Consider the following 25930-nt stretch of genomic DNA (forward strand, 5'->3'; position numbering starts at 1 on the left):
GTAGTAAAGCCTCTTGCACTGCGATGCAGTGCCTAAGACCGCTGTGCCACTCGGGAGCCATGACCAATATATACCCCCCCCCCCAACTTGCCGATGCACGGAAAACCCAGCCAACTGTATATTATCTATGTCGTCATTCAGCCACGACTCGTGAAACACAAGATATTACAGTTCTTAATGTCCCGTTGGTAGGATAGTCTCAAACAGAGCTCATCCAGTTTATTCTCCAATGATTGCACGTTGCCAAATAAGACGAATGGTAGAGGCAGGTTACCCACTTGCCGACAAATTCTTACAAGGCACCCGGATCTGCGTCCCCTGTATCGGCGTCTCCTATTCATGCGAATGACAGGGATTTGGGCCTGGTCCGGTAGCAGCTGTAAATCCTTTGCGTCTGACTCGTTAAAGAAAAATCGTTGTCCAGTTCGAGGTGAATAATCGCTGTTCTTATATCCAGAAGCTTTTTTCGGTCATAAGAGACGGTGGCAGAAATATTATGTACAAAATGTACAAAACACGAAAAAACACACAAAACAGCACAATTGGTTAGGAGCCCGTAAAACGGCAGCCATTCCTTCTGGAATCAGGCGATACCGTTGGCTAGTACGCAGGAGGCAGAGGCTGGGGTTAGCTCTGCTATGGGGCAGGCTACTGGATGGGGTACCGGGGGAGAGGAGAATAGAGCAGGGCCAAGTGGTGGTGCGCAGGCCGCGGAGGAAGACGGGGGTGGGAGCTAGTGGGCTGGTGGAGGTGAGTGTGGTTGCAGCTGGGCAACATGAGCAGAGGCAGGTTGCTGTAGTAACGGAGACTCCGGTGGTGGGTAGGAGGTGAGTACTGGGTCTGAGGCGAACGGTAAGCAAGCTGGTGGGGCTAAGGAGAAGAAAAAGGTGGAGAAGAAAAAGGTGGAGAAGAAAAGAGGGAAAAAAGAGTGTGGCTGGGCTGGGCAAAAGCTAGGTGGGCTCATCCCAGGAAATATTTCCTGTCATTGGGGAGGATGCACTGATCAGGTGGTAAGTGCTGGAGGGGCAGATGGGGGAGAAGGAGCACGGTACCATTCCAATGGAGGAGGAGGAAGAGCGGGATGAGTTGGCGGGAGAGGAGTACGAGGAGGCCTCGTATTCAGACGGCTCATTGGAACCTGAGCCGACAGCCAGCCAGGCGGAGGGCCCAGTATATATGGTGAAAGAACATTCTAGGTTGAAGACTAAAGGGATGGAGACTAAAGGAAAAAAGAAGGTTCCTCTGGAGTCTTATTTTCCTGATCCTAGAAGGTTTGTAAGGTCAGTACAACACACAATGAAGAATGAGAGGTTTAGTGTCCTCTCATCCAGGATGCGGTATAGGCTGAGGAAATGGTTCACAGGGGTGCGTCTTCAGAATCTGCTGAAATGGATAGTTATTTTCTGGCACGGCGGCTTCATGGGCTTCTCTACTGGTTTCTGATTTTGTTGTTTTCCATACCACCTGTTATGGAGATTTTAAGGTTAGGCTCCCTTATCATGAATGGTGGCAGAGACGGGGGGGTAAGAGGGGGTTGATGGGGGAATATGTAAAAGAAAACATTTAAATGTGATGTTTTTTGCAAGAGACACAGTGTTGTGATTAATGGACTGGAACGGGGGGCCTGGTGGAAGGGGGCGGAGATGCTGAGCCATGGCCCAAACCTTAGTGCTGGGGTAGCAGTGTTTTTCCCCCGGGCCTGAGTGTCAACATTCTTCTTTAAAGGTGTTGTGTAAGGGTAGGTTGTTAGTATATGTGGGTGAAGGTGGATGAGGTAGGGTGAGTACAGCTCGTCTGGATCGTATCTATACATTCAAAAATCAGCTATTGAGGGCCTCCATTCTCTCACTTGGGTTTTCAGACCATCATATTGCCATGGCTCAGTTCTTTGTTTCACCAGGAAAGGGAAAGGACAATTTTAGGTAACTAACTAGGCAACAGAGGACAACAACACAACCACATGCAACAATTCAAGTTGTTTCAGTCAATGACGTACAGTGGGGAGAACAAGTATTGATACACTGCCGATTTTGCAGGTTTTCCTACTTACAAAGCATGTAGAGGTCTGTAAGTTTTATCATAGGTACACTTCAACTCTGAGAGATGGAATCTAAAACAAAAATCCAGAAAATCACATTGTATGATTTTTAAGTAATTCATTTGCATTTTATTGCATGACATAAGTATTTGATCACCTACCAACCAGTAAGAATTCCAGCTCTCACAGACCTGTTAGTTTTTCTTTAAGAAGCCCTCCTGTTCTCCACTCATTACCTGTATTAACTGCACCTTTTTGAATTCCTAACCTGTATAAAAGACACCTGTACACACACTCAATCAAACAGACTCCAACCTCTCCACAATGGCCAAGACCAGAGAGCTGTGTAAGGACACCTTAACAGACTCGCTAACAGACTCCAGTCGTACCTGGACTCTATTGTACACAAGGACCAAACGTACTGTGTACCAGGACGCTCAATCACAGACAATATGTTCATAATCAGGGACATGCTGGACCTGTCAAGGCTTTCAAATGTGAACGTTCGACTAGTTTACTTGGACAAGGAGGAAGCCTTTGATAGGGTGGACCATGAATATCTGTTCAATGTGTTGTTTTGTTTTGGTTGTGGGGAGAATTTTGTGGCCTGTGTTAAAATGTTGCTTGTATGGTTAAGGTGGGAGGAGGGCTCAGTAGGCCAGTCTGGGTAGGGTGGGGCATTTGCCAGGGATGCCCACTGTCGGGGCAGCTATACACTCTATACACAAGCGGTTCTGTCGAGGCTGACAAATTTTAAGTGACTCCTCTCCCAAGTGTGATGTATGGCATAAATTGCCTGTTCTCAACAACCCCCCCCCCCCCCCCCCCCCCCCCCCCCCAGTGGTCTGCTTACGGAGGGTAGTGGATTGTTTCTGGCCGGGGGCATCACTGGTTGAGGGCGACGGTGCAGTACCTGCCTGCCCAGGCCTGGTGGACCTGGAGAGCATGGTGGCAGTGTTCTGTCTCAAAGCGGCGCAGAGGCCTCTTGGCTGGAGGGATCCAGCTGGAGGGAACAAGCATGTGCTCTGTTGAGAAGGGCTGGCAGTTTGGGGCTGGATCGGCAGCTTTTCCTCATGCAGCCGGAGAGATTCAACACAGCAGGGCTCTCTGATTTCTATGCTGCAGTACTGAGGGCCTGGCAGCTGCAGAGGCCCACACGAGAGAGGGGTGTGGCGCCTGGGCCATGGGTGTGGGAGGAGCACATCTTCCACAACCCACTGATCCCTTTGATGTCCGCTCATTTAGCCACAGGGGAGTTTAATCACGAGACTAGCAGACGGGGGTTGGGGGTGGAAAACTCCCCAAGAGAAAGCTAGACAACTTTAGCCAGTTAGCTTTGGGTGCTTGGTTGGGACAAGCATGCATTTTTGGCAGGCAAGCTGCAAAAGGACGAGTAAGTTACAATTCCCCATCATTTATCAGTGCAATTTTAATGGCCAACTAGCTGAAAATGTTTGAGAGGGTTTATCTAATGTTCCTTCGTTAGATGTTAGATCATCCTTCTCTGGCTCGCATTCTTTGCTGATCTTGCATAACTGAGGGATTAGGTTTGATCAATAGGACTGTACATTTCCCAAATGTAAGAGGACTCCCAAGTGGTGTTTAAATATTTGCAGAAATATTCAGGTGTATTTTGTGACTTTTGGCAAATGTGTTCTAATGATCTAAAGTCACACTGTTGCAACTGCCTGTAAACACACAGTCCAGTTCAAAGTGAGTGATGGCAGGCCTGTGTGCAAATTGCTTGTTTGCATAAAGGCCTATTGTAGCTCTGATTGGCTATGGCACAGCGGTCTGCATAGACTCTGGTCCGGGACGAGACAGATGTTTTTATTATGTTTTATTTACTGTGTCTATTAATTGTCCAAACGCACGGCCGCTTTCCCACTCTATATTGCTAATGAATTTTCACAAGTGCCTTAGTATACTAAATTCCCAAACATTCTAAGAATTTATGAAAATGTGAAAATGGCCATATATAAGTGCTCACTTGTCAGATTATTATTATTTTTTTAAGTGTCATATTCTTCCTGGGGTCTATATGAACAGATTTCAATAAGATTTCATGTCGCTAAAATGCTGTCAGTTCCACTTTAAGTATACATGTCTTTTTTTAAATGCATACTGTATCCAGCTCATTGCAAAGCGGGGTGTGACGCACTGATGAAGACTGCTTTCTGTTGCCTATGCATTTGCTGTTTGAGATGCTGTAGCAGCAGCTTTTGCGCTGTCTGACAGATTTTACGCTCAAAGGCTCTGTATTTGTATGCTGTAGTAGGCGTTTGATAAGATACATAACGAATATACTGTACACACGGGCCAATTTAATTCCACAGAATTATGTAAATTAACCTATAGACCGATTGTCACGTTCCTGACCTATTTCTGTTAGTTTGTTATGTGTGTTAGTTGGTCAGGACGTGAGGTTGGGTGGGCATTCTATGTTTTCTGTTTCTATGTTGGTTTATGGGTTGCCTGGTATGGCTCTTAATTAGAGGCAGGTGTTTGGCGTTCCTCTAATTAAGAGTCATATTTAGGTAGGCGTTTTCACAGTGTTCGTTGTGGGTGATTGTATTCCGTGTCTGTGTCTGTACACCATGCGGGACTGTTTTCGGTTTGTTTGTTCCTCGTTCGGTTTGTGTAGCCTATGTTTCCTATTCGTGCGTTCTTCTTGTTTTATGTAAGTTCGTCGTCTAGGTCTGTCTACACCGTTTGTTGTTTTGTTAGTTTAGTCAAGTTCGTGTTTACTTTAATAAATTATGTGTTCAAACTCCACTGCGCCTTGGTTCGATCACTACTCCTCCTTTTCGGTAGAAGAGGAGGAGGACCGCCGTTACAGAATCACCCACCAAATATCCAGAACCAAGCAGCGGAGTAAACGGAGTAAGGGACAGAAAAAGAAGGAGGAATGGACTTGGGACGATGTATTGGACGGGAAAGGTTGCTACACATGGGAGGAGATCCTGGCTGGTAGGGATCGCCTCCCATGGGAACAGCTGGAGGCACTGAGGAGAGCAGAGGCAACCGGAGAAGGGAACCGGAGTTATGAGGGGACGCGTCTTGCACGGAAGCCCAAAAAGCCCGTGAGTAACACCCAAACATTTCTTGGGGGGGGGCTAAGAGGTAGTGGGCCAAGGGCAGGTAGGAGACCTGCGCCCACTTCCCAGGCTTACCGTGGAGAGCGGGAGTACGGGCAGGCGCCGTGTTACGCAGTAGAGCGCACGGTGTCTCCTGTACGAGTGCATAGCCCAGTGCGGGTTATTCCACCTCCCCGCACTGGTAGGGCTAGATTGGGCATTGAGCCAGGTGTCATGAGGCCGGCTCAACGCATCTGGTCTCCAGTGCGTCTCCTCGGGCCGGCATACATGGCACCTGCCTTACGCATGGTTTCCCCGGTTCGCCTACATAGCCCGGTGCGGGTTATTCCACCTCCCCGCACTGGTCGGGCGACCGGGAGCATTCAACCAGGTAAGGTTGGGCAGGCTCAATGCTCAAGAGAGCAAGTACGCCTGCACGGTCCGGTATTTCCGGCGCCACCTCCCCGCCCCAGCCTAGTACCTACAGTGCCTACACTACGCACTAGGCTACCAGTGCGTTTCCAGAGCCCTGTTCCTCCTCCATGCACTCTCCCTGTAGTGCGTGTATCCAGTTCGGTGCCTCCAGTTCCGGCACCACGCACTAAGCCACCTGTGCGTCTCCAGAGCCCTGTACACACTGTTTCTTCTCCCCCTACTAATCCTGATGTGCTTGCCCTCAGCCCGGTGCCACCAGTGCCGGTACCACGCACCAGGTATAGAGTACGCTTTGAGAGTCCAGTGTGCCCTGTCCCTGCTCCCCGCACTAGCATGAAGGTGCGTGTCCTTAGCCCGGTGCCTCCAGTTCCGGCACCACGCACCAGGTCTACAGTGCGCCTTATCCGGCCAGAGCCATCCGTCTCCCCAGCGCCATCTGAGCCATCCGTCTCCCCAGCGCCATCTGAGCCATCCGTCTCCCCAGCGCCATCTGAGCCATCCGTCTCCCCAGCGCCGTCTGAGCCATCCGTCTGCAATGAGCCTGCAAAGCCGCCCGTCTGCCATGAGCCTGCAAAGCCGCCCGTCTGCCATGAGCCTACAGAGCCGTCCGCCAGACAGGAGCCGCTAGAGCCGTCCGCCAGACAGGAGCCGCTAGAGCCGCCCGCCAGACAGGAGCCGCTAGAGCCGTCCGCCAGACAGGATCTGCCAGAGCCGCCAGTCAGACAGGATCTGCCAGAGCCGCCAACCAGACAGGATCTGCCAGAGCCGCCAGCCAGACAGGATCTGCCAGAGCCGCCAGCCAGACAGGATCTGCCAGAGCCGCCAGCCAGACAGGATCTGCCAGAGCCGCCAGCGAGCCATGAGCAGCCAGAGCCGTCAGCGAGCCATGAGCAGCCAGAGCCGTCAGCGAGCCATGAGCAGCCAGAGCCGTCAGCGAGCCATGAGCAGCCAGAGCCGTCAGCGAGCCATGAGCAGCCAGAGCCGTCAGCGAGCCATGAGCAGCCAGAGCCGTCAGCCTGCCATGAGCGTCCAGAGCCGTCAGCCTGCCATGAGCAGCCAGAGCCGTCAGCGAGCCATGAGCAGCCAGAGCCGTCAGCGAGCCATGAGCAGCCAGAGCCGTCAGCCTGCCATGAGCGTCCAGAGCCGTCAGCCTGCCATGAGCGTCCAGAGCCGTCAGCCTGCCATGAGCGTCCAGAGCCGTCAGCCTGCCATGAGCGTCCAGAGCCGTCAGCCTGCCATGAGCGTCCAGAGCCGTCAGTCAGCCATGAGCTGCCCCTCAGCCAGAAGCGGCTAGTAATCCAGAACTGCCCCTCAGTCCAGAGCTGTCTCTCTGTCCGGAGCTGCCTTTCAGTCCGGAGTTGCCCCTCTATCCTGATCTCCCTCTCTATCCTAAGCTACCTCTATATTCTGATCTATCCCTCTGTCTTGTGCTATCCCTCTGTCTTGATCTATCCCTCTGTCCTGGTGCTGTCCCTGTCATTTATGTTACCAAGAGGTTTTTGTGGGGGTAAAATGAGGGTGGACATTCTTAGGGGGAGATGGAGGCTGGGATTGATTATGGTGGGGTGGGGACCTCGCCCGGAGCCTGAGCCACCACCGTGGTCAGATGCCCACCCAGACCCTCCCCTAGACTTTGTGCTGGTGCGCCCGGAGTTCGCACCTTATGGGGGGGGTTATGTCACGTTCCTGACCTATTTCTGTTAGTTTGTTATGTGTGTTAGTTGGTCAGGACGTGAGGTTGGGTGGGCATTCTATGTTTTCTGTTTCTATGTTGGTTTATGGGTTGCCTGGTATGGCTCTTAATTAGAGGCAGGTGTTTGGCGTTCCTCTAATTAAGAGTCATATTTAGGTAGGCGTTTTCACAGTGTTCGTTGTGGGTGATTGTATTCCGTGTCTGTGTCTGTACACCATGCGGGACTGTTTTCGGTTTGTTTGTTCCTCGTTCGGTTTGTGTAGCCTATGTTTCCTATTCGTGCGTTCTTCTTGTTTTATGTAAGTTCGTCGTCTAGGTCTGTCTACACCGTTTGTTGTTTTGTTAGTTTAGTCAAGTTCGTGTTTTCTTTAATAAATTATGTGTTCAAACTCCACTGCGCCTTGGTTCGATCACTACTCCTCCTTTTCGGTAGAAGAGGAGGAGGACCGCCGTTACACCGATAAGCATGATCAGTCAAATGTATTTACATCGGCTGGTATTTCCGTCAATGAAAAGGCAAAAAAGTATTATTTCGCAATGGCATTTTTTCTTCTTTTCCTGGTGCCAATTTTATTTATCTGCTTTTCAAATTTTTTATCGTCCAAAAGCCGGCTATTATCGGCTAATGGAAACCCTGACACACACACTGCTCGGAGCTGGGGTACTATGCTTGAACATTTTAAATTGAGCCATTCAAATGTGAAAGCTGTAGCCTACACATGCCACACAATATAAACAACAAGATCTGAACATGAGTCAGAAGTCAAGGTTGAGACTGAGTGGTACAGTATGTGTATATTCAATTACAGTACAGATAGTAGTGGTGAAGCTACAGGACACAGCATGGGCCTCTACCTGACTGACTGACAGATGTGACCCTGCTGGGAAGGATCTGAAAGAACTGACCTTCTACTCCACACAGAGGAAAGGAGGGAGGAGATAAAAAGAAAGGGAGAGAGAGAGAGAAACGAGAGAGAGATAAAAAGGCAGGGTGGTGCCTCAAGCTGGGCTGTCTGTGGCACTTCCATTGGCCTACTGAAATCCCTCACAGAGTGACCTGATGGGGTGATCTGGGGGTGGTGGGTAGGATGAAGGGCAGGAGGGCAGGCGGCATTAGGAGTGGTGATGGGATAAAATATGAGCCTTGCTACCCCCGCATGCTGCCTCTGACCGCTGCCCCTGGAGCTGTGGCCTCTAAACCCTGTGTGTGGCTGCAGCCTGCAGCTCTGGCTCCCTCCAGGACAGACAGTGCCCTTTAGAATGTGACACAGACCCGCCACAGTGTATCAGTGACCGTTCACCCTCCTGAGCACAGTAAACACAGCTGACAGAGGAAGAATCTCAATTGCATACTCCTCGCGTCCTCTCTCCTTGCCTTCTTCTTATAACCCATTGGAGGAGAAGGTTAGCGGGGAGGGACCTCTGGCTTTATCATCCAATGGGTTTTGAGAAAGAGGCGAGGAGAGAGGACGCGAGGAGTATGCAATTAAGATTCTCCCAGGGTCTAGCGAGACCAGAGAGAGGAGAGCAGGCCCAGAGCATGACCAGGGTTGGGCCAGGGATAACAGGAGACTAGGGAATGCTTTGAGCTGTTTGAAGTAGGATAAAGGAACACAGAGAGAACAGATAAAGAGGGGTACAGTATAAGACACTGAAGGCAGACGATGGACACTTTGACCAAAACAGGTGGTAACAGACACAACAACCACAATCAGACTTTGCAGCTCGTAATTTCTCAAATATGTATATCATTTATAATTTCTGTGGCCATCATGAGGAAACACAATTAACTGTCACAGAATGAAGCAGTGTCTCATGACATTAAGGAGCTCAATGCAACTTGTTAGGATTATGCATTATGCAAATACTCTCCTAAGAGAAATGTCTTTGAGGGAGTCTCACCTTGAGCATAAAAGTGTGGCTAAATGAATGGATGTCACACTGCGAGACGAGAGGAGAATTATTAACTTATCATCAAGGGCAGAGACACTAGTGCAACTGAGAACCAGAATGTTTTATACAAATGAACAGCCTCACCTAAAAACAGCAGTCAACCTTACCGTCTGTAAATCTATATGGGTGAGGTTTTCTACACAACCCCCCGAAAAAACGACAATGAAGGTCAAATGTAGAAGGACGGGAAAATAAGATCTGAGAGAAAGTTGAAATCAAAGAGAGACTGTAAGAAGAGCATAATGCCACATTGATAGCACAGGCAGCTGAAGCCATTTGGTGGAACAGCAAGTGAGAATTAGATTTGTTTTCCGAGAAGTAATAAATTCATGTCCCAATAGCAGCTAGAGCACAACCTAGTACACCACACAGCACTCATCAGGAGGCCTTCCATTAAGCTCTGCCACTGTGTGGAGAGAGAGAGAGAGAGAGAGAGAGAGAGAGAGAGAGAGAGAGAGAGAGAGAGAGAGAGAGAGAGAGAGAGAGAGAGAGAGAGAGAGAGAGAGAGAGAGAGAGAGAGAGAGAGAGAGAGAGAGAGAGAGAGAGAGAGAGAGAGAGAGAGAGAGAGAGAGTGTGTCAACATGGCCCGTGGCTTCAAAACAATTAACAGGGGTAAAATATTCTAAATTCCAAATTGCACAGCATTGGCATTATACTCGATTCACTTGACATGAATGATATAGGGATACATGTGGGAGCAACATCCTTCAATCCAGGGGCTACCATACTGTAGTGTAAGGACAGTAAATGTTGTAAACCAATTTAACACGAGCAATAAAAGCCCTGCCTCATTTCCCTTGACAGTAATTAGAACAGGGTGCTACATTCAGACAACAGTTGTGATACTGTCTATTCAGGACAGCAGGTATTCTACCTCCAGCTTTGACCTGGTTTACTAAGCTGTGTAGTGAATCTTAATGAGGGAGTCTAATACAGCTAACACTAATGAGCTCTGTACTGTTCTGTACTGTACTGTCTGTTTGAAAACAGTCCAGGTCAGATCAGGTCACTCCCAAGGCAACGTAACTAGAACTTGAAAATAGAGAAAAGAGGGAAAATATAAACACAGTACACTACTTAAATGAATACTCCCGTTTAGGGTAGCACATTTTGGGGAATATTCAGAGGTGGAAACTTTCCGTGGGAATTAACGGGAATATATGGGAATTCATGGTAATATATGGAAATTAACAAAAATAAATGCAAATTAATATTAATACCATTTAAATGTGGATGTTTTTTGCATTGGATATATTTACCATATCATATGGAGACAGAAGAATAAACCTTTTACCTTCGTTTTTTTATGTATTTCAGAACTGCAGTTTCCTCTGCTTGGAACAACAGTGAAGTGGGCAGGGCAGTACGGATTTCTTCTCTTACATCTGTAAGCAGAGTCTGAACATCAGACAGGATGGCATTGTCTCCCTCAATCTGTGCAATGGCTACTGCTATAGGTTTCAGGAGTTTCAGGCTGCTTACCACTCTCTCCCAAAATATATCATCCAGGAGGATCCTCTTGATGGGGCTGTCTATATCGGCAGACTGTGATATGGCCATTTCTTGGAGAGACTCCTTCCCCTCCAGGAGACTGTCAAACATGATGACAACACCACCCCAACGGGTGTTGCTGGGCAGCTTCAATGTGGTGCTCTTATTCTTCTCACTTTGCTTGGTGAGGTAGACTGCTGCTATAACTTGATGACCCTTCACATACCTAACCATTTCCTTGGCTCTCTTGTAGAGTGTATCCATTGTTTTCAGTGCCAGGATATCCTTGTGGAGCAGATTCTGGAAATTTACCCGGAAAGTTTCAAACCCTTTGCCACCCTACTACCATTCGATTAGGCTAAAGCCGTGCCGATGTAGTCAGACAGAAGCTTCACATTAAACAGAGCCAGCAGGAAAGTGAAATGGCTTGTAAAAGAGCAATGTACCGCGTGTTTCATAATAGTGGGCTGTTAATGTCACCTTTCCCACAGACAGAGATAGTGTCATTGGGTCATGGACATGTGTGATGTTGACTCTTACCCAGACAGGACTCCCAGCACCAGGTTGAGCATGAAGAAGGATCCGATGATGATGAGGGGGATGAAGTAGAGCCAGTTCCAGGTGTTGCCTGAGGCATCATTGGCCTGCAGAAGCACACAGAGAGAGGAGGAGGGTAGACACTTATTTACATTGAAGACGGTGCTTATCGGACATTGTGTTTGGGGATGAAAAATGGTAGCAATAAACAAAACCATTTTCTTTTGGTGTGCTACAAAAATTCCAAGATCTTGTTTAATGCCTATTGCTATCAATATGATGACGTAATGACAAACACTCCTCCATGTGTATTTTAACTGGAGGGCTGATGGCTGACACAAATGAATTACTTTCCTGTGATATTCAGATCTACGTCTCATCCTTCATGTTGTCAGAGCTGATAGCCCACCCCCCTCTCTCTCTCCCTTTTGCTCTCTCTCTCTCCAGCTTACTCCATCACATCCCCATTCCCAGCGACCACAACCCCCGACCCCCCTTTCTTTCTCCATCCACCTCTTCCCCTCTCCAAGATCCAACTCTATCAGGATGCAAATTCATGGCAGTGACGCTAAGAGTAACAGAGAGAAGCGCTGGTGTTTATGAAGCATGTAACACTTTACAGATGGGCCAGATCTTCTCCTAGGCCATTTCAGGGCAGCCCAATGTATATCGTCTGTAATTGCGAGGGACCTGGGGCTGCTGAATCAGCAGGCGAAAACACATACAAATTGGTGTTTCACACATCCCTCTTCCACCTCCTCCCACTCCCAGCTGTCTCTAAAGCATCTGATCGACTGGATAAACCATCACGCCCTTCAACCATGAATGTTTAGCTATGCATCTATTCTGCAGGGCAATATTTTGGCAAGGGAAACACATTAGTAGTTTACTGTATATACTATGAAATGCAAGTACATTTTATTCAACGCTTTTAATGCTTTTATATGCTTATGCTACAACGTGATACACATGTTGTAAACGTAGATGTGGGGGTTAAGTTAAGGGAGACATTATGCTCCCCAGCATGGCTGGCGCACACAGTACATGTTGGAGAGTTGCAAGCTGTGAACGTCCTTGGGACTGAGCCAAGATATTACAACATTTTTGGTGTGTAGAGATGTTTTTCTGATTGAATTACGACAACTGTACAACTGTACAAAAAAATATATACAAAAACATGTAAGAAGAGGAAAAAGCAAAAGCTTTATTTGAAGTTGATCCAGTTTTTTGTCTGTCAAGAGGTTTATGAGAGCCACTCCTCTCCAAATCTATCTACTCTAAAAAGGCAGGCTTTCAGTAAACTCTCTTAGTTGATATCCCTAGATCATGACATTCAAAACGCAAGCCCCGAGAGATATTGGATTTAATGCTAAGAGGGCAGTTTTAATGTCAGTGGGTCTTGGTTTCTAGGTGAAAAACCTCCATGATGATGAAGTTCTAACAGGAGCAGATAGTTAAGCAATGTTTGCCTTTCATTGTGTGTGGGGATGAACAAGAGGCTTAATGGAGAAATGATAGCTTTACTGCTGTAATGGACACAATCCACACCTATCTCAGAAGAAATCAATGGGTCCCATTGGAAATACAGCCAATAAAAGCTTTATGAGCTTCGAGGGAAAGGAATGGAGAAGGGAAGGTAGGGGGAGCGAGGGGGGGAGGGGAGAAGGGAAGGTAGAGAGAGCGAGGGGGGGAGGGGAGAAGGGAAGGTAGAGAGAGCGAGGGGGGAGGGGAGAAGGGAAGGTAGAGAGAGCGAGGGGGGGAGAAGGGAAGGTAGGGGGAGCGAGGGGGGGAGGGGAGAAGGGAAGGTAGAGAGAGCGAGGGGGGGAGGGGAGAAGGGAAAGTAGAGAGAGCGAGGGGGGGAGGGGAGAAGGGAAGGTAGGGGGGAGGGGAGAAGAGAAGGTAGGGGGAGCGAGGGGGGGATAGGGGAAGGTAGGGGGAGTGGGGGGGGGAGAGGGGAAGGTAGGGGGAGCGAGGGGGGGAGAAGGGAAGGTAGGGGGAGCGAGGGGGGGAGAAGGGAAGGTAGGGGGAGCGAGGGGGGAGAAGGGAAGGTAGGGAGGAGAAGGGAAGGTAGGAGGAGCGAGGGGGGAGAAGGGAAGGTAGGGGGAGCGAGGGGGGGAGAAGGGAAGGTAGGGGGAGCGAAGGGGGGAGAAGGGAAGGTAGGGGGAGCGAGGGGGGGAGAAGGGAAGGTAGGGGGAGCGAGGGGGGGAGAAGGGAAGGTAGGGGGAGCGAGGGGGGAAGGTAGGGGGAGCGAGGGGGGAAGGTAGGGGAAGGTAGGGGGAGCGAGGGGGGGAGAAGGGAAGGTAGGGGGAGCGAGGGGGGGAGAAGGGAAGGTAGGGGGAGCGAGGGGGGGAGAAGGGAAGGTAGGGGGAGCGAGGGGGGAAGGTAGGGGAAGGTAGGGGGAGCGAGGGGGGAGGGGAGAAGGGGAGGTAGGGGGAAAGATAGGGGAAGTTAGGGGGAGCGAGGGGGGGGGGGGAGAAGGGAAGGTAAGGGGAACGAGGGGGGGAGATAGGGGAAGGTAGGGGAAGCGAGGGGGGAGAAGGGAAGGTAGGGGGAGCGAGGGGGGAGAAGGGAAGGTAGGGGGAGCGAAGGGGGAAGATAGGGGAAGGTAGGGGGAGCGAGTGGGGAGAAGGGAAGGTAGGGGGAGCGAGGGGGGGAGGGGAGAAGGGAAGGTAGGGGGAGCGAAGGGGGAAGATAGGGGAAGGTAGGGGGAGCGAGGGGGGAGGGGAGAAGTGAAGGTAGGGGGAGCGAGGGGGGGAGATAGGGGAAGGTAGGGGGAGCGAGGGGGGGAGAAGGGAAGGTAGGGGGAGCGAGGGAGGGAGATAGGGGAAGGTAGGGGAGCGAGGGGGTGAGAAGGGAAAGTAGGGGGAGCGAGGGGGGAGGGGAGAAGTGAAGGTAGGGGGAGCGAGGGGGGAGAAGGGAAGGTAGGGGGAGCGAGGGGGGGGAGGGGAGAAGGGAAGGTAGGGGGAGCGAGGGGGGGAGAAGGGAAGGTAGGGGGAGCGAGGGGGGAAGGTAGGGGAAGGTAGGGGGAGCGAGGGGGGAGGGGAGAAGGGAAGGTAGGGGGAGCGAGGGGGGAAGATAGGGGAAGTTAGGGGGAGCGAGGGGGGGGGGGGAAGGGAAGGTAAGGGGAACGAGGGGGGGGAGATAGGGGAAGGTAGGGGGAGCGAGGGGGGAGAAGGGAAGGTAGGGGGAGCGAGGGGGGAGAAGGGAAGGTAGGGGGAGCGAAGGGGGAAGATAGGGGAAGGTAGGGGAGCGAGGGGGTGAGAAGGGAAAGTAGGGGGAGCGAGGGGGGAGGGGAGAAGTGAAGGTAGTGGGAGCGAGGGGGGGAGATAGGGGAAGGTAGGGGAGCGAGGGGGTGAGAAGGGAAGGTAGGGGGAGCGAGGGGGGGAGAAGGGAAGTTAGGGGGAGGAGGGGGGAGGGGAGAAGGGAAGGTAGGGGGAGTGAGGGGGGGAGAAGGGAAGGTAGAGGGAGCGAGGGGGGAGAAGGGAAGGTAGGGGGGAGAAGGGAAGGTAGGGGGAGTGAGGGGGGAGGGGAGAAGGGAAGGTAGAGGGAGCGAGGGGGGGAGAAGGGAAGGTAGGAGGAGCGAGGGGGGAGAAGGGAAGGTAGGGGGAGCGAGGGGGGGAGAAGGGAAGGTAGGGGGGAGAAGGGAAGGTAGGGGGAGCGAGGGGGGGAGAAGGGAAGGTAGGAGGAGCGAGGGGGGGAGAAGGGAAGGTAGGGGGGAGAAGGGAAGGTAGGGGGAGCGAGGGGGGGAGAAGGGAAGGTAGGGGGAGTGAGGGGGGGAGAAGGGAAGGTAGGAGGAGCGAGGGGGGAGAAGGGAAGGTAGGGGGGAGAAGGGAAGGTAGGAGGAGCGAGGGGGGAGAAGGGAAGGTAGGGGGGAGAAGGGAAGGTAGGGGGAGCGAGGGAGGAAGGAGGGGAGAAGGGAAGGTAGGGGGAGCGAGGGGGGGAGGGTAGAAGGGAAGGTGGGGGAGCGAGGGGAGATAGGGGAGGGGGTTGGGGACTGAGGAAGCTGGAGCTGAAGTCATCGCTGGTTTCTGTGGCCTCCTGTGGTGAATTGGATCTGTATGTCATAGTGACATCCAAACCCCCACTGCAACAATGCTTATTCTGTCATTTCTCCACATAAGAGATCTAGGGCCCATATTGTTTTCATGACCCCTGTGAGAAAAGCAGAGAGCCTTAGTGGAGGCTCCTCATCAATTATTAAACCTTATTTCAGCATTAAAAGATATTTCTTTCTCCATGTTTACGGCACAGTAAAAATTATTATTATTTTCTATGTGAAGAAGTCTACTGCTGAGGGCAATTCCATCACTGAGAATTAGCTGAGACGTAAACAGAAGATAATAATCTGTGATGGTGGGTTTTTTCTGCTAAAAGGCACTGCATAGATGTTTAGTCAATAAACTCTAAATAACATAATGCTGCCGCTCTGATCAAATGATCAGAAGCCTACTTAGCAGCTTTTACAAATGAAGAGGTGCAGTAAGGTACGTTATTTCTCCAGCAGTCATGTAATATACAGATCCCTGTTCAGATCCCATTGATATCTACCCAGAGATGGGATATACAGTATACACTCCCCTGATCAAACACGGACATGCTTTCTCTTCCTGCTGAAAGGCATTGAAGGATTGCCTGTGAGATGCTTACACATGCTAAACTCCACCACAGGCATGTAAGACAAGCATGCTCCCCCTGTGGATTACATTGACAGGAGCAAAACAGGCAGGAAAGACACTGTACTACAAAGAGAAAATCCTTTCTATGGGTATATAAAGGTGTTTCACTTCTTCCCAATCAAATCAAACCTCTCCAGATGAGGCTGTACATCACTGTATGTACTGAACCATTTCCAGCTACCCCAATGCACTGCCACTGACTGAATGAGCACAGAGACAATATGTGCTGGGTTAATGTGGACATGCCTGACGAGAGGATAACATGCTGAGTACGCCTGATGACGAGTCTGGGAAAGAGCAGCCAGCTATTGTACTGTAGCACACCAGACAGACAGCCATTTTACTACTGTCCTATTTTACATCGTAGAAATCCAACCGCGACAAAGACTGCATCGAACCACACTCGTGATGATATCTATCATCTATATACCATTGTTGATGTGGTAGCAGCAGTACATTTGGGCTGTTAAATTAGAGTGTGGGTTCTGGCCCATGGACAGATGGGAGCAGAGGCATATTGACCCAAAGTTCTCCTTGTGTTCAGGATAACAGGATTATGTTGGAGAGAGCAGAGCCGGGGTCTGACAGGCAGGCTGGAGGAGAGGAGCATTTGTTTCCCATTATCCCCTGGTCTCCTGCAGCTAACGCTCACCTTCCCTCCTCTCAGCTCCATTCTTTCTCATCAGGTCCCCCAGAGAGAGAGCAGCAGAGCAATAGACCGAATGGGAATACCATTTCATACAGCCGGAGTAGTGTGTGTCTCTCTCTAATATAGGCGAGGGCAAGGAACACCCTGTTCCAGAATTCAAGAGCCCATACAGAGCAAAGACAATTTTCATTGTAAACATGCATTGGAAGTTGTGACTTTTACATTTCAGCACCATGGACAGAGACACGTGAAGCCATGTCTCTCCCAATCCTGCCGTCTTTCTCACTCTGTCTTTTGTTACTGGCTGCTGTTGCACCAACGAGCTAACTAACACACCCTCTCTGTTGCATGGGGTCATTTTAGATTTCAGCACCATGGACATAAAATATTTGGCTATGTTTGTTTTCCTATCATTTTGTTTTCCCATCATTGCTTGCAGTCTATGAAAGAGTCAGGAGGAGACTATTCCGTTCTTCTACAAATGATTTTGTCACTGCTGCCCCAGTGCAGTAGCTAGCTAACCCACCCAGACAGGCGGGGCTCTCTGTTGCATCTTCAGCAGGCTGGGTGACACAACTGCACAGAATACTGACTGGCCTTCTATTTACACAGACTCAACAGTTTACAACCAACACCCTCCCAACAGGTTCATATGTCCAGTGAACTAAAGGAACACACGTAAAGTTACTAAATAATCACATACTAGTAGAGTCTAGGCTACTTATTATATCATTCCTTGAAATGTTCTCCCCCCCATGACAGAGGCTAAACACATACATGTGTCACAACAGCAGCTGGTGACAGATAAACAGAGATGTGGACTTTGGCTTAAAGAAGAGAGGGAATAGAGGCAACAGGAAACCCATAAACTCATGAGCTTCACCTAAAGCCGTCACCCCAAAAGCAGCCATCAATCCAGGGGAGTTAGCGTGGTTTTAACGGTGAACACATCACAGCATTGAGGACAGTGGTCATTCAGAGCGTGGCAGCAAATACATTGAATGGCTTAAAACCGGGGAAAACATCAGGAAAATCTGATCTGTTCTCATCAGTGAGGGTAAACAGGACAACTGAAAATGTTGAAAGAATTGGCATTTCTTGTGAAAACATGGCAACGGAGATTGAGAGAGGACAAATCTGGTGACAGACAGATCTAGATGGAGTGCATCTATCACGCAGCCTCCTCCCCTCTGCCTCCTCCCTCCCTCCGCCTGCGTTGTAAACACAGTGTTATCCGTTGCCAGGATTCCATCGGAGGAACTGGAAGAGAGCCCTCTTTTTACAGGTGGTTTGGAATATATATATCTGAGTCCCATGGAGCCCAGTGCTGTGCTGGGCTAGGTCCCTCTCTCCCGGGCCAAGCCGCTACCTGACCTTTCTCTATCTGGACTAGACTGGACTAAACTGCACTGGACCTCACAGGAGGGAAATCAGGGAAATATACAATGGATGGAAGACATTTTAGACCCATTTTCACATGTTGAGCATGTATTTTGTCTTGCAGAGAAAAACTACAGTAAAACACTGCCCTGTCACCCTTGACATTTTAGAGCTAACACACACATCGGCCCAGTCTCCCCACTAGGGAGAAGGGAGCAGGCAATAGCATGGTATCACTTTACATCAGGCTGGAGGTACTGTACACAGAGGAAAACAATTGTGTTCATCTGAGAGAGCCAGGCCTGTAAACACAGCAAGGACTCTCTCGCTCTGCTGCACTGCCCTTTGATAGGGCCAAAACAGCACTGTGCTACTGCTATTGTATCAGGGACCTTTTAATTCTATTTACTACTGATGGCTTTTGATTTCTGAACTTTAAATATTATTCATCATTAGTTATATTAGAGACACGAGCGGTGCCATAGCCGAGGGTCTACACCAGAAGTGAATGGATAGCTGTAGGAGGAAGGTATATGGGTGGGTGCAATTAAGCTTGGAATGTACTGAGTGTAGGGAAAACGATCACATGTGGCAGGCATTGGTAAGGGGAGAGAGCCATGGATTAGTGAGGAAGGGGGTTGAGGTCAGGTCAGGTCCCGTTAAGGGAAAAGGAACAATTTATTGCCCGTATCACTTAGTTTCCTGCCTAGCAATAAAGATACAATGTTAAGCGAGAAGGAGGAAACTCCACCCAAAGTGAGGTACATATACCACCACAATAGTAAACATGTTTTTGTCGGTTCAGCTGTTCGATCCTTTGGGAAGAATAAACTTGGTTTAAGCTTTCATAGTGTCCGTCGAGTTCTTACTCTGATAATTAGAACCTAACACTACATAGAAAACTGCTCATCTTTTCTGCTCATAAGCCCACAGAGAAGGATATTTATCACCAGGAGAGCAGAGGATTGATGGGATTAATAGGGAGAGAAGGGAACACGAAAAAGATAATTGAGTGTCAGTTTAGTAGTCTTGTGATTGTAGGCTGTGTGATTTTGCTATCTATTGGAAATATGCTAGATTTGTGTATGCTAAATGTCATAAAAAAAGCATAAATATTTATGATCCTTCTATATCCATACATGCTTATTTATTTTTTTACCCCCCTTTTCGTGGTATCCAATTGTTAGTAGTTACTGTCTTGTCTCATCGCTACAACTCCCGTACGGGCTCGGGAGAGACGAAGGTCGAGAGCCATGCGTCCTCCGAAACACAACCCAACCAAGCCACACTGCTTCGCGCGCATCCAACCCGGAAACCAGCCGCACCAATGTGTTGGAGGAAACACTGTATACAGTGGGGCAAAAAAGTATTTAGTCAGCCACCAATTGTGCAAGTTCTCCCACTTAAAAAGATGAGAGAGGCCTGTAATTTTCATCATAGGTACACTTCAACTATGACAGACAAAATGAGAAAAAAAAATCCAGAAAATCACATTGTAGGATTTTTAATGAATTTATTTGCATATTATGGTGGAAAATAAGTATTTGGTCAATAACAAAAGTTTATCTCAATACTTTGTCATTGCCAACAAAGGGTATATAACAGAGGTCAAACATTTTCTGTAAGTCTTCACAAGGTTTTCACACACTGTTGCTGGTATTTTGGCCCATTCCTCCATGCAGATCTCCTCTAGAGCAGTGATGTTTTGGGGCTGTTGCTGGGCAACACGGACTTTCAACTCCCTCCAAAGATTTTCTATGGGGTTGAGATCTGGAGACTGGCTAGGCCACTCCAGGACCTTGAAATGCTTCTTACGAAGCCACTCCTTTGTTGCCCGGGCGGTGTGTTTGGGATCATTGTCATGCTGAAAGACCCAGCCACGTTTCATCTTCAATGCCCTTGCTGATGGGAGGTTTTCACTCAAAATCTCACGATACATGGCCCCATTCATTCTGTCCTTTACACGGATCAGTCGTCCTGGTCCCTTTGCAGAAAAACAGCCCCAAAGCATGATGTTTCCACCCCCATGCTTCACAGTAGGCATGGTGTTCTTTGGATGCAACTCAGCATTCTTTGTCCTCCAAACACGACGAGTTGAGTTTTTACCAAAAAGTTATATTTTGGTTTCATCTGACCATATGACATTCTCCCAATCTTCTTCTGGATCATCCAAATGCTCTCTATCAAACTTCAGACGGGCCTGGACATGTACTGGCTTAAGCAGGGGGACACGTCTGGCACTGCAGGATTTGAGTCCCTGGCGGCGTAGTGTGTTACTGATGGTAGGCTTTGTTACTTTGGTCCCAGCTCTCTGTAGGTCATTCACTAGGTCCCCCCGTGTGGTTCTGGGATTTTTGATCACCGTTCTTGTGATCATTTTGACCCCACGGGGTGAGATCTTGCGTGGAGCCCCAGATCGAGGGAGATTATCAGTGGTCTTGTATGTCTTCCATTTCCTAATAATTGCTCCCACAGTTGATTTCTTCAAACCAAGCTGCTTACCTATTGCAGATTCAGTCTTCCCAGCCTGGTACAGGTCTACAATTTTGTTTCTGGTGTCCTTTGACAGCTCTTTGGTCTTGGCCATAGTGGAGTTTGGAGTGTGACTGTTTGAGGTTGTGGAAAGGTGTCTTTTATACTGATAACAAGTTCAAACAGGTACCGAGTGGAGTGGAGGACAGAGGAGCCTCTTAAAGAAGAAGTTACAGGTCTGTGAGAGCCAGAAATCTTGCTTGTTTGTAGGTGACCAAATACTTATTTTCCACCATAATTTGCAAATAAATTCATTAAAAATCCTACAATGTGATTTTCTGGATTTTTTTTTCTCATTTTGTCTGTCATAGTTGAAGTGTACCTATGATGAAATTTACAGGCCTCTCATCTTTTTAAGTGGGAGAACTTGCACAATTGGTGGCTGACTAAATACTTTTTTGCCCCACTGTACCTAGCGACCTGGTCAGCATGCACTGCGCCCGGCCCGCCACAGGAGTCGCTTGTGCGCAATGAGACAAGGATATCCCTACCGGCCAAACCCTCCCTAACCCGGACGACGCTAGTGGGTTAACTGCCTTGTTCAGGGGCAGAACGGAAGATTTTTACCATGTCAGCTCAGGGATTCGATCCAGCAACCTTTAGGTGTTACTGGCCAAATACTCTAATCACTAGGCTACCTGCCGCCCCAATAGGCTAAGAGAATGATGAGCGGATGTCGTCAACCTTCTTTTCAAAGTGGTTGACAAAGTCGTCCTCAGAGAGGGAGGAGGGAGGGGGTGGATAACTAAGGAGGGAGGAGAAGGTGGAAGAGATTCTTAGGGTTAGAGGCAGAAGCTTGAAATTTAGAGTGATAGAAAGTGGCTACAGCGGATACAGAAGAAGAGAAGAGGCTGGAAGGATGATAGGTCCTGCGGAAGTTTCGTTTTCCTCCAGGTTCGCTCAGCTGCCCACAGCCCTGTTCTGTAAGCTCGCAATGAGTCACTCAGCCACGGAGAAAGAGGGGAGGGCCGAGCCCGCCAGGAGGAAAGGGGACAGTGCGAGTCATAGGATTCGGAAAGGGAGGAGAGAGGCAGAATCAGGAGACCGGAGAAGGATTTAGCAGAAGGGAGAGATGATAGGATAGAAGAGGAGAGTGTAGTAGGCAAGAGAGAGAGAAGATTGTGACAGCACTTACCCAGATGGTCATGCGCCGAGTGGCTAGGGTTGGAGGAAAGTGAATCAAAAAAGGAAACAAAGTAGGGATCAAAGACCTGGACGGGGGTTGCAGTGAGATTAGAAGGCGAGCAGCCTCTAGTGAAGATGAGGTCAAGCATATTGCCTGCCTTGTGAGTGGGAGGGGACTGGGAACAGGGTGAGGTCAAAAGAGTCAAGGAGGCGAAAGAGAGAGTTGGAAAGAAATGAATAGAAGGCAGACGTCAGGAGGTTGAAGTCACCAAGTACAAAGAGTGGTGAACCATCATCAGGAAATGAGCTTTTCAAGGTGTCAAGCTCATTGAGGAACTATCTAAAGGCACCTGGTGGGCGATAGATGGCAACAATGTTAAGCTTGAGTGGTCAAGTGACAGTGACATCATGAAATTCAAATGAGGAGATGGACAGGTGAGAGAAAGAGAAAAGAGTAGACCTGTGCCACCACTGCGACGACCAGATGCTCTCGGACTATGAGACAAAACGTAGTCAGATGAAGAGAGAGCAGCTGGAGTAGCAGTGTTCTCTGGGGTGATCCATGTCTCTGTCAGGACCAAAAAGTCAAGTAGCTGAAGGGCAGTATAACCTGAGATTAAATTGGGGTTCTTGACCACAGCTCAGCAATTCCAAACGCTGCCAGAGACACGGAATTCCACATGGGTTGTGCGCGCAGGGTACACTAAATTCAAAGGGTTGCAGCCAAGGGTGGGGAGCATCTGTAAAGCCTACAGGGAGAGGAGTGAACAGGTATAGAAAACACACACATAGTTCCCAAAGCTACAAATGAGCAAAATGAGATCATCTGAAAATAACAAGGTAAGAGATACTGAAGTGAGAGAGTGGTATGGAGAGTGGTATGGAGACTTCCTCTCTTTCCTTCCTCGAACAACTCCGCAGAACAACTCCGCAGAACCGTGTTAGTTTTGCGATGAGACCACCGCTGACAAAACAGGGGAGAATTAAGTACTAGTACTAATTGCTAATTGCCTTGAAAAGATGAAGAGCACACCTCCCGGTACTAATTGCTGATTGCCTGGGAGTGGAGAAACCACTCCACATCCAATACAGCCACTGATTACCAAAACAACAACAGTCACAAATTGCCCTGCCCCTTAATCCTGGTTGATCTGTCAACAATCATTTGCAAGTTAATAGCAGTCAGCAGTTCACACACCAAGTAGGCTACTGGGAAGACAGACAGCACTTAAAGTAGTTGGCCTGCGCTAGCAAAAAGACAGTACTAGACAACAGCAGATAAAGACAAAAATTATACTTATCACTCCTGGAGATATCAGGCGTCCTGTAGCTCTAGAATTAAGCACTATTCACTACTGATAAGGCTTAAAAAGACAGTGAATAATTTGAATCAAATTCTAATCCAAAGGCTATGTCTAAATATAGCTACATGAACCGTAATTGCTCCCCATGGGCATGTAATATTAAAGCAATGTAGACTATGGAGGGTTTTAGGCACATCCAAACGTTTCACCAAAGCTGGACAAAGATCCAATGTAAAGCGAAATGGGGAATGTCCACTCACCGTTCTACTGCTCCCAAATGTAATATTTTATAAACATCAGGGAACCTTTACAGATCTCATTCTAACTTCTACAGATTTAGCAGACAGCTCCACAATTGCATGTGAGCCATGGACGTTCTCACAAAGCCAAAGGATGGTCAATCATTCTTAGAAGTTTGGTTTGTAATCAAAAAAAAAAAAACAAGCAATTCGTTTTATTTTTACAACAACAAAATGTCTTAATAGGATAGTGCCAGATTCATGATATCATAAATCGCATCTCTCGTTCCATGAGCATAAGTCTCTGTGTGCACACGTACTGTAGGCCTAAATGTCATTACGGATAACACTCACAGAACCGGACCGCCGAATGCTGAAGCTCGTAGAGCATACAAATCGTCTGTCTGAGGTTGCAACACTCACTACCGAGTTCCAAACTGCCTCTGGAAGCAATGTCAGCACAAAAACTGTTTGTCGGGAGCTTCATGAAATGGGTTTCCATGGCCGAGCATCTGCACACACGCCTAATATCACCATGCACAATGCCAAGCATCGGCGTGATGAATCACGCTTCACCATCTGGCAGTCCGACGGACGCTACCTGCCCCAATGCATAGCGCCAACTATACATTTTGTTGGAGGAGGAATAATGGTCTGGGGCTATTTTCCATGGTTCGGGCTAGGCCCCTTAGTTCCAGTGAAGGGAAATCTTAACGCTACAACATACAATGACATTCTAGAGGATTCTGTGCTTCCAACTTTGTGGCAACAGTTTGGCAACAGTTTCAGCATGACAATGTCCCCATGCACAAAGCGAGGTCCATACAGAAATGGTTTGTCGAGATCGATGTGGAAGAACTTGAGTGTGCCAAGAGTGTGCAAAGCTGTCATCAAGGCAAAGGGTGGCTACTTTGAAGAATCTCAAATCTAAAATATATTTTGATTTGTTTAACACTTTTTTGGTTACTACATGATTCCATATGTGTTATTTCATAGTTTTGATGTTTTCACTATTATTCTACAATGTAGAAAATAGTCAAAATAAAGAAAAACCCTTGAATGAGTAGGTGTGTCCAAACTTTTGACTGGTGTTTATATATATATATATATTATTTACATAAGTGTTTGGGATGAAAAAAAAAAACATGTTACCAAGATTATTTATTATTTTTTAAATATTGTTAATCAGTTATTGTAAGTACAAAATTGAAAATATGTTAGCAGTAAACATCCATATGATTAGGCCCCATTCGGAAAGGGTAATTGAAACAACAAAACAGAGAAAATGTTTTTTGACTATCCAAGATGACATCAGAAAGATTGAACCACAGAGATACAATATAATACTATTTATTTCTGTGGATCGAAACATCCAATCTGAGCCCGCTCTACCATGCTATCTGAGTGTCCCATCTGCTAGTCTGTCTGAGACTGAGACGTAGCAGAAGCCGTTATCAGGGCTGATGGATGACGAGGCTGATGAGGTGAACACAGGTTCCTAACGTGGACAGACAGACAGACAGACAGGAAATGAGACTTGCCAACGACAGCTGTCTCTCCGCCCTAACACCTCAATCAGAAACAGCAGCCTTCATATTTGAGCAGACCTCCTGAACTGAAGGCCACATTACCAGGCTGTCAGTTAGACCAGGCAAAGACAGAGCAGCCTTGTGATGAATAGGATGATCTTAGCCTGTCCTCCTGTGCTCAAAGGCTAATTTTGGATTAACAGACACTAATTTAATGGGATTATTAATCATGCTAATTGTGACACTGTCTAATGCTGTCGGGGAAAGGTGGAAAATATGCCCCACAATATTGTAGGCAGCAGTGGTGGTCAGTACCATTTAAGATGAGGGAGGACAAAAAAAAATGATGAGCATGGCCTTATTTCTATTACAGCATATTGGATGACTGTCATTCATATTCCCTTCAGCCAGCTCAATGTAACAGTAATAGATTTAGGCTACTACATGATACACGAATTGTCCCTATACCAATCACGAGGTTGCTGCAACCTAGCACATGATTGAAAGTTTACAAAGTAGGTGTCACGGTCGTTTGAGTGATTGGACCAAGGCGCAGCGTGTGTAGAATTCCACATGTTTAATAAACTCACCAAACAAAACAGAAGAAAAACAAAACGTGACGTTCTGGGCTGCGAGCAGGCAGCTACACAAAAACAAGATCCCACAAACAACAGGTGGGAAAAGGCTGCCTAAATATGATCCCCAATCAGAGACAACAATAGACAGCTGCCTCTGATTGGGAACCATACCAGGCCAACATAAAAATCGAAAAACTAGAATGCCCACCCTAACACACCCTGACCTAACCAGATAGAGAAATAAAAAGGCTCTCTAAGGTCAGGGCGTGACAGTAGGTGCACACAAGTTGAGAGACAAAATTGAAGACACAAACAGTGACACATGGACAGACAGTGACATTCAAGCTGATACAGTGGCTTGCGAAAGTATTCACCCCCTTGGCATTTTTCCTATTTTGCTGCCTTATAACCTGGAGTTAAATTGGATTTTTGGGGGTTTGTATCATTTGATTTACACAACATGCCTACCACTTTGAAGATGCAAAATATATTTTTTGTGTGAAACAAACAAGAAATAACAAGAAATAAAACTTGAGCGTGCATAACTATTCACCCCCCCAAAGTCAATACCACCTTTTGCAGAAATTACAGCTGCAAGTCTCTTGGGGTGTGTCTCTATAAGCTTGGCACATCTAGCCACTGGGATTTTTGCCCATTCTTCAAGGCAAAACTACTCCAGCTCCTTCAAGTTGGA

At 48.2% G+C, this 25930-nt stretch overlaps 1 protein-coding gene across 1 annotated transcript in view; it reads right to left on the bottom strand.

Annotated features, from left to right (window-relative positions):
- The window catches only part of cacna1ba (calcium channel, voltage-dependent, N type, alpha 1B subunit, a), a 147223-nt gene that overhangs the window by 75174 nt on the left and 46119 nt on the right, over positions 1-25930 (bottom strand). The window contains exon 7 of the mRNA XM_039013923.1: positions 11228-11331. Within this exon, the coding sequence (XP_038869851.1) occupies positions 11228-11331 (104 nt within the window). The remainder of the gene's footprint in view (positions 1-11227; positions 11332-25930) is intronic.

This window comes from Salvelinus namaycush, chromosome 18, assembly GCF_016432855.1.
Source record: "Salvelinus namaycush isolate Seneca chromosome 18, SaNama_1.0, whole genome shotgun sequence".
NCBI lineage: Eukaryota > Metazoa > Chordata > Actinopteri > Salmoniformes > Salmonidae > Salvelinus > Salvelinus namaycush.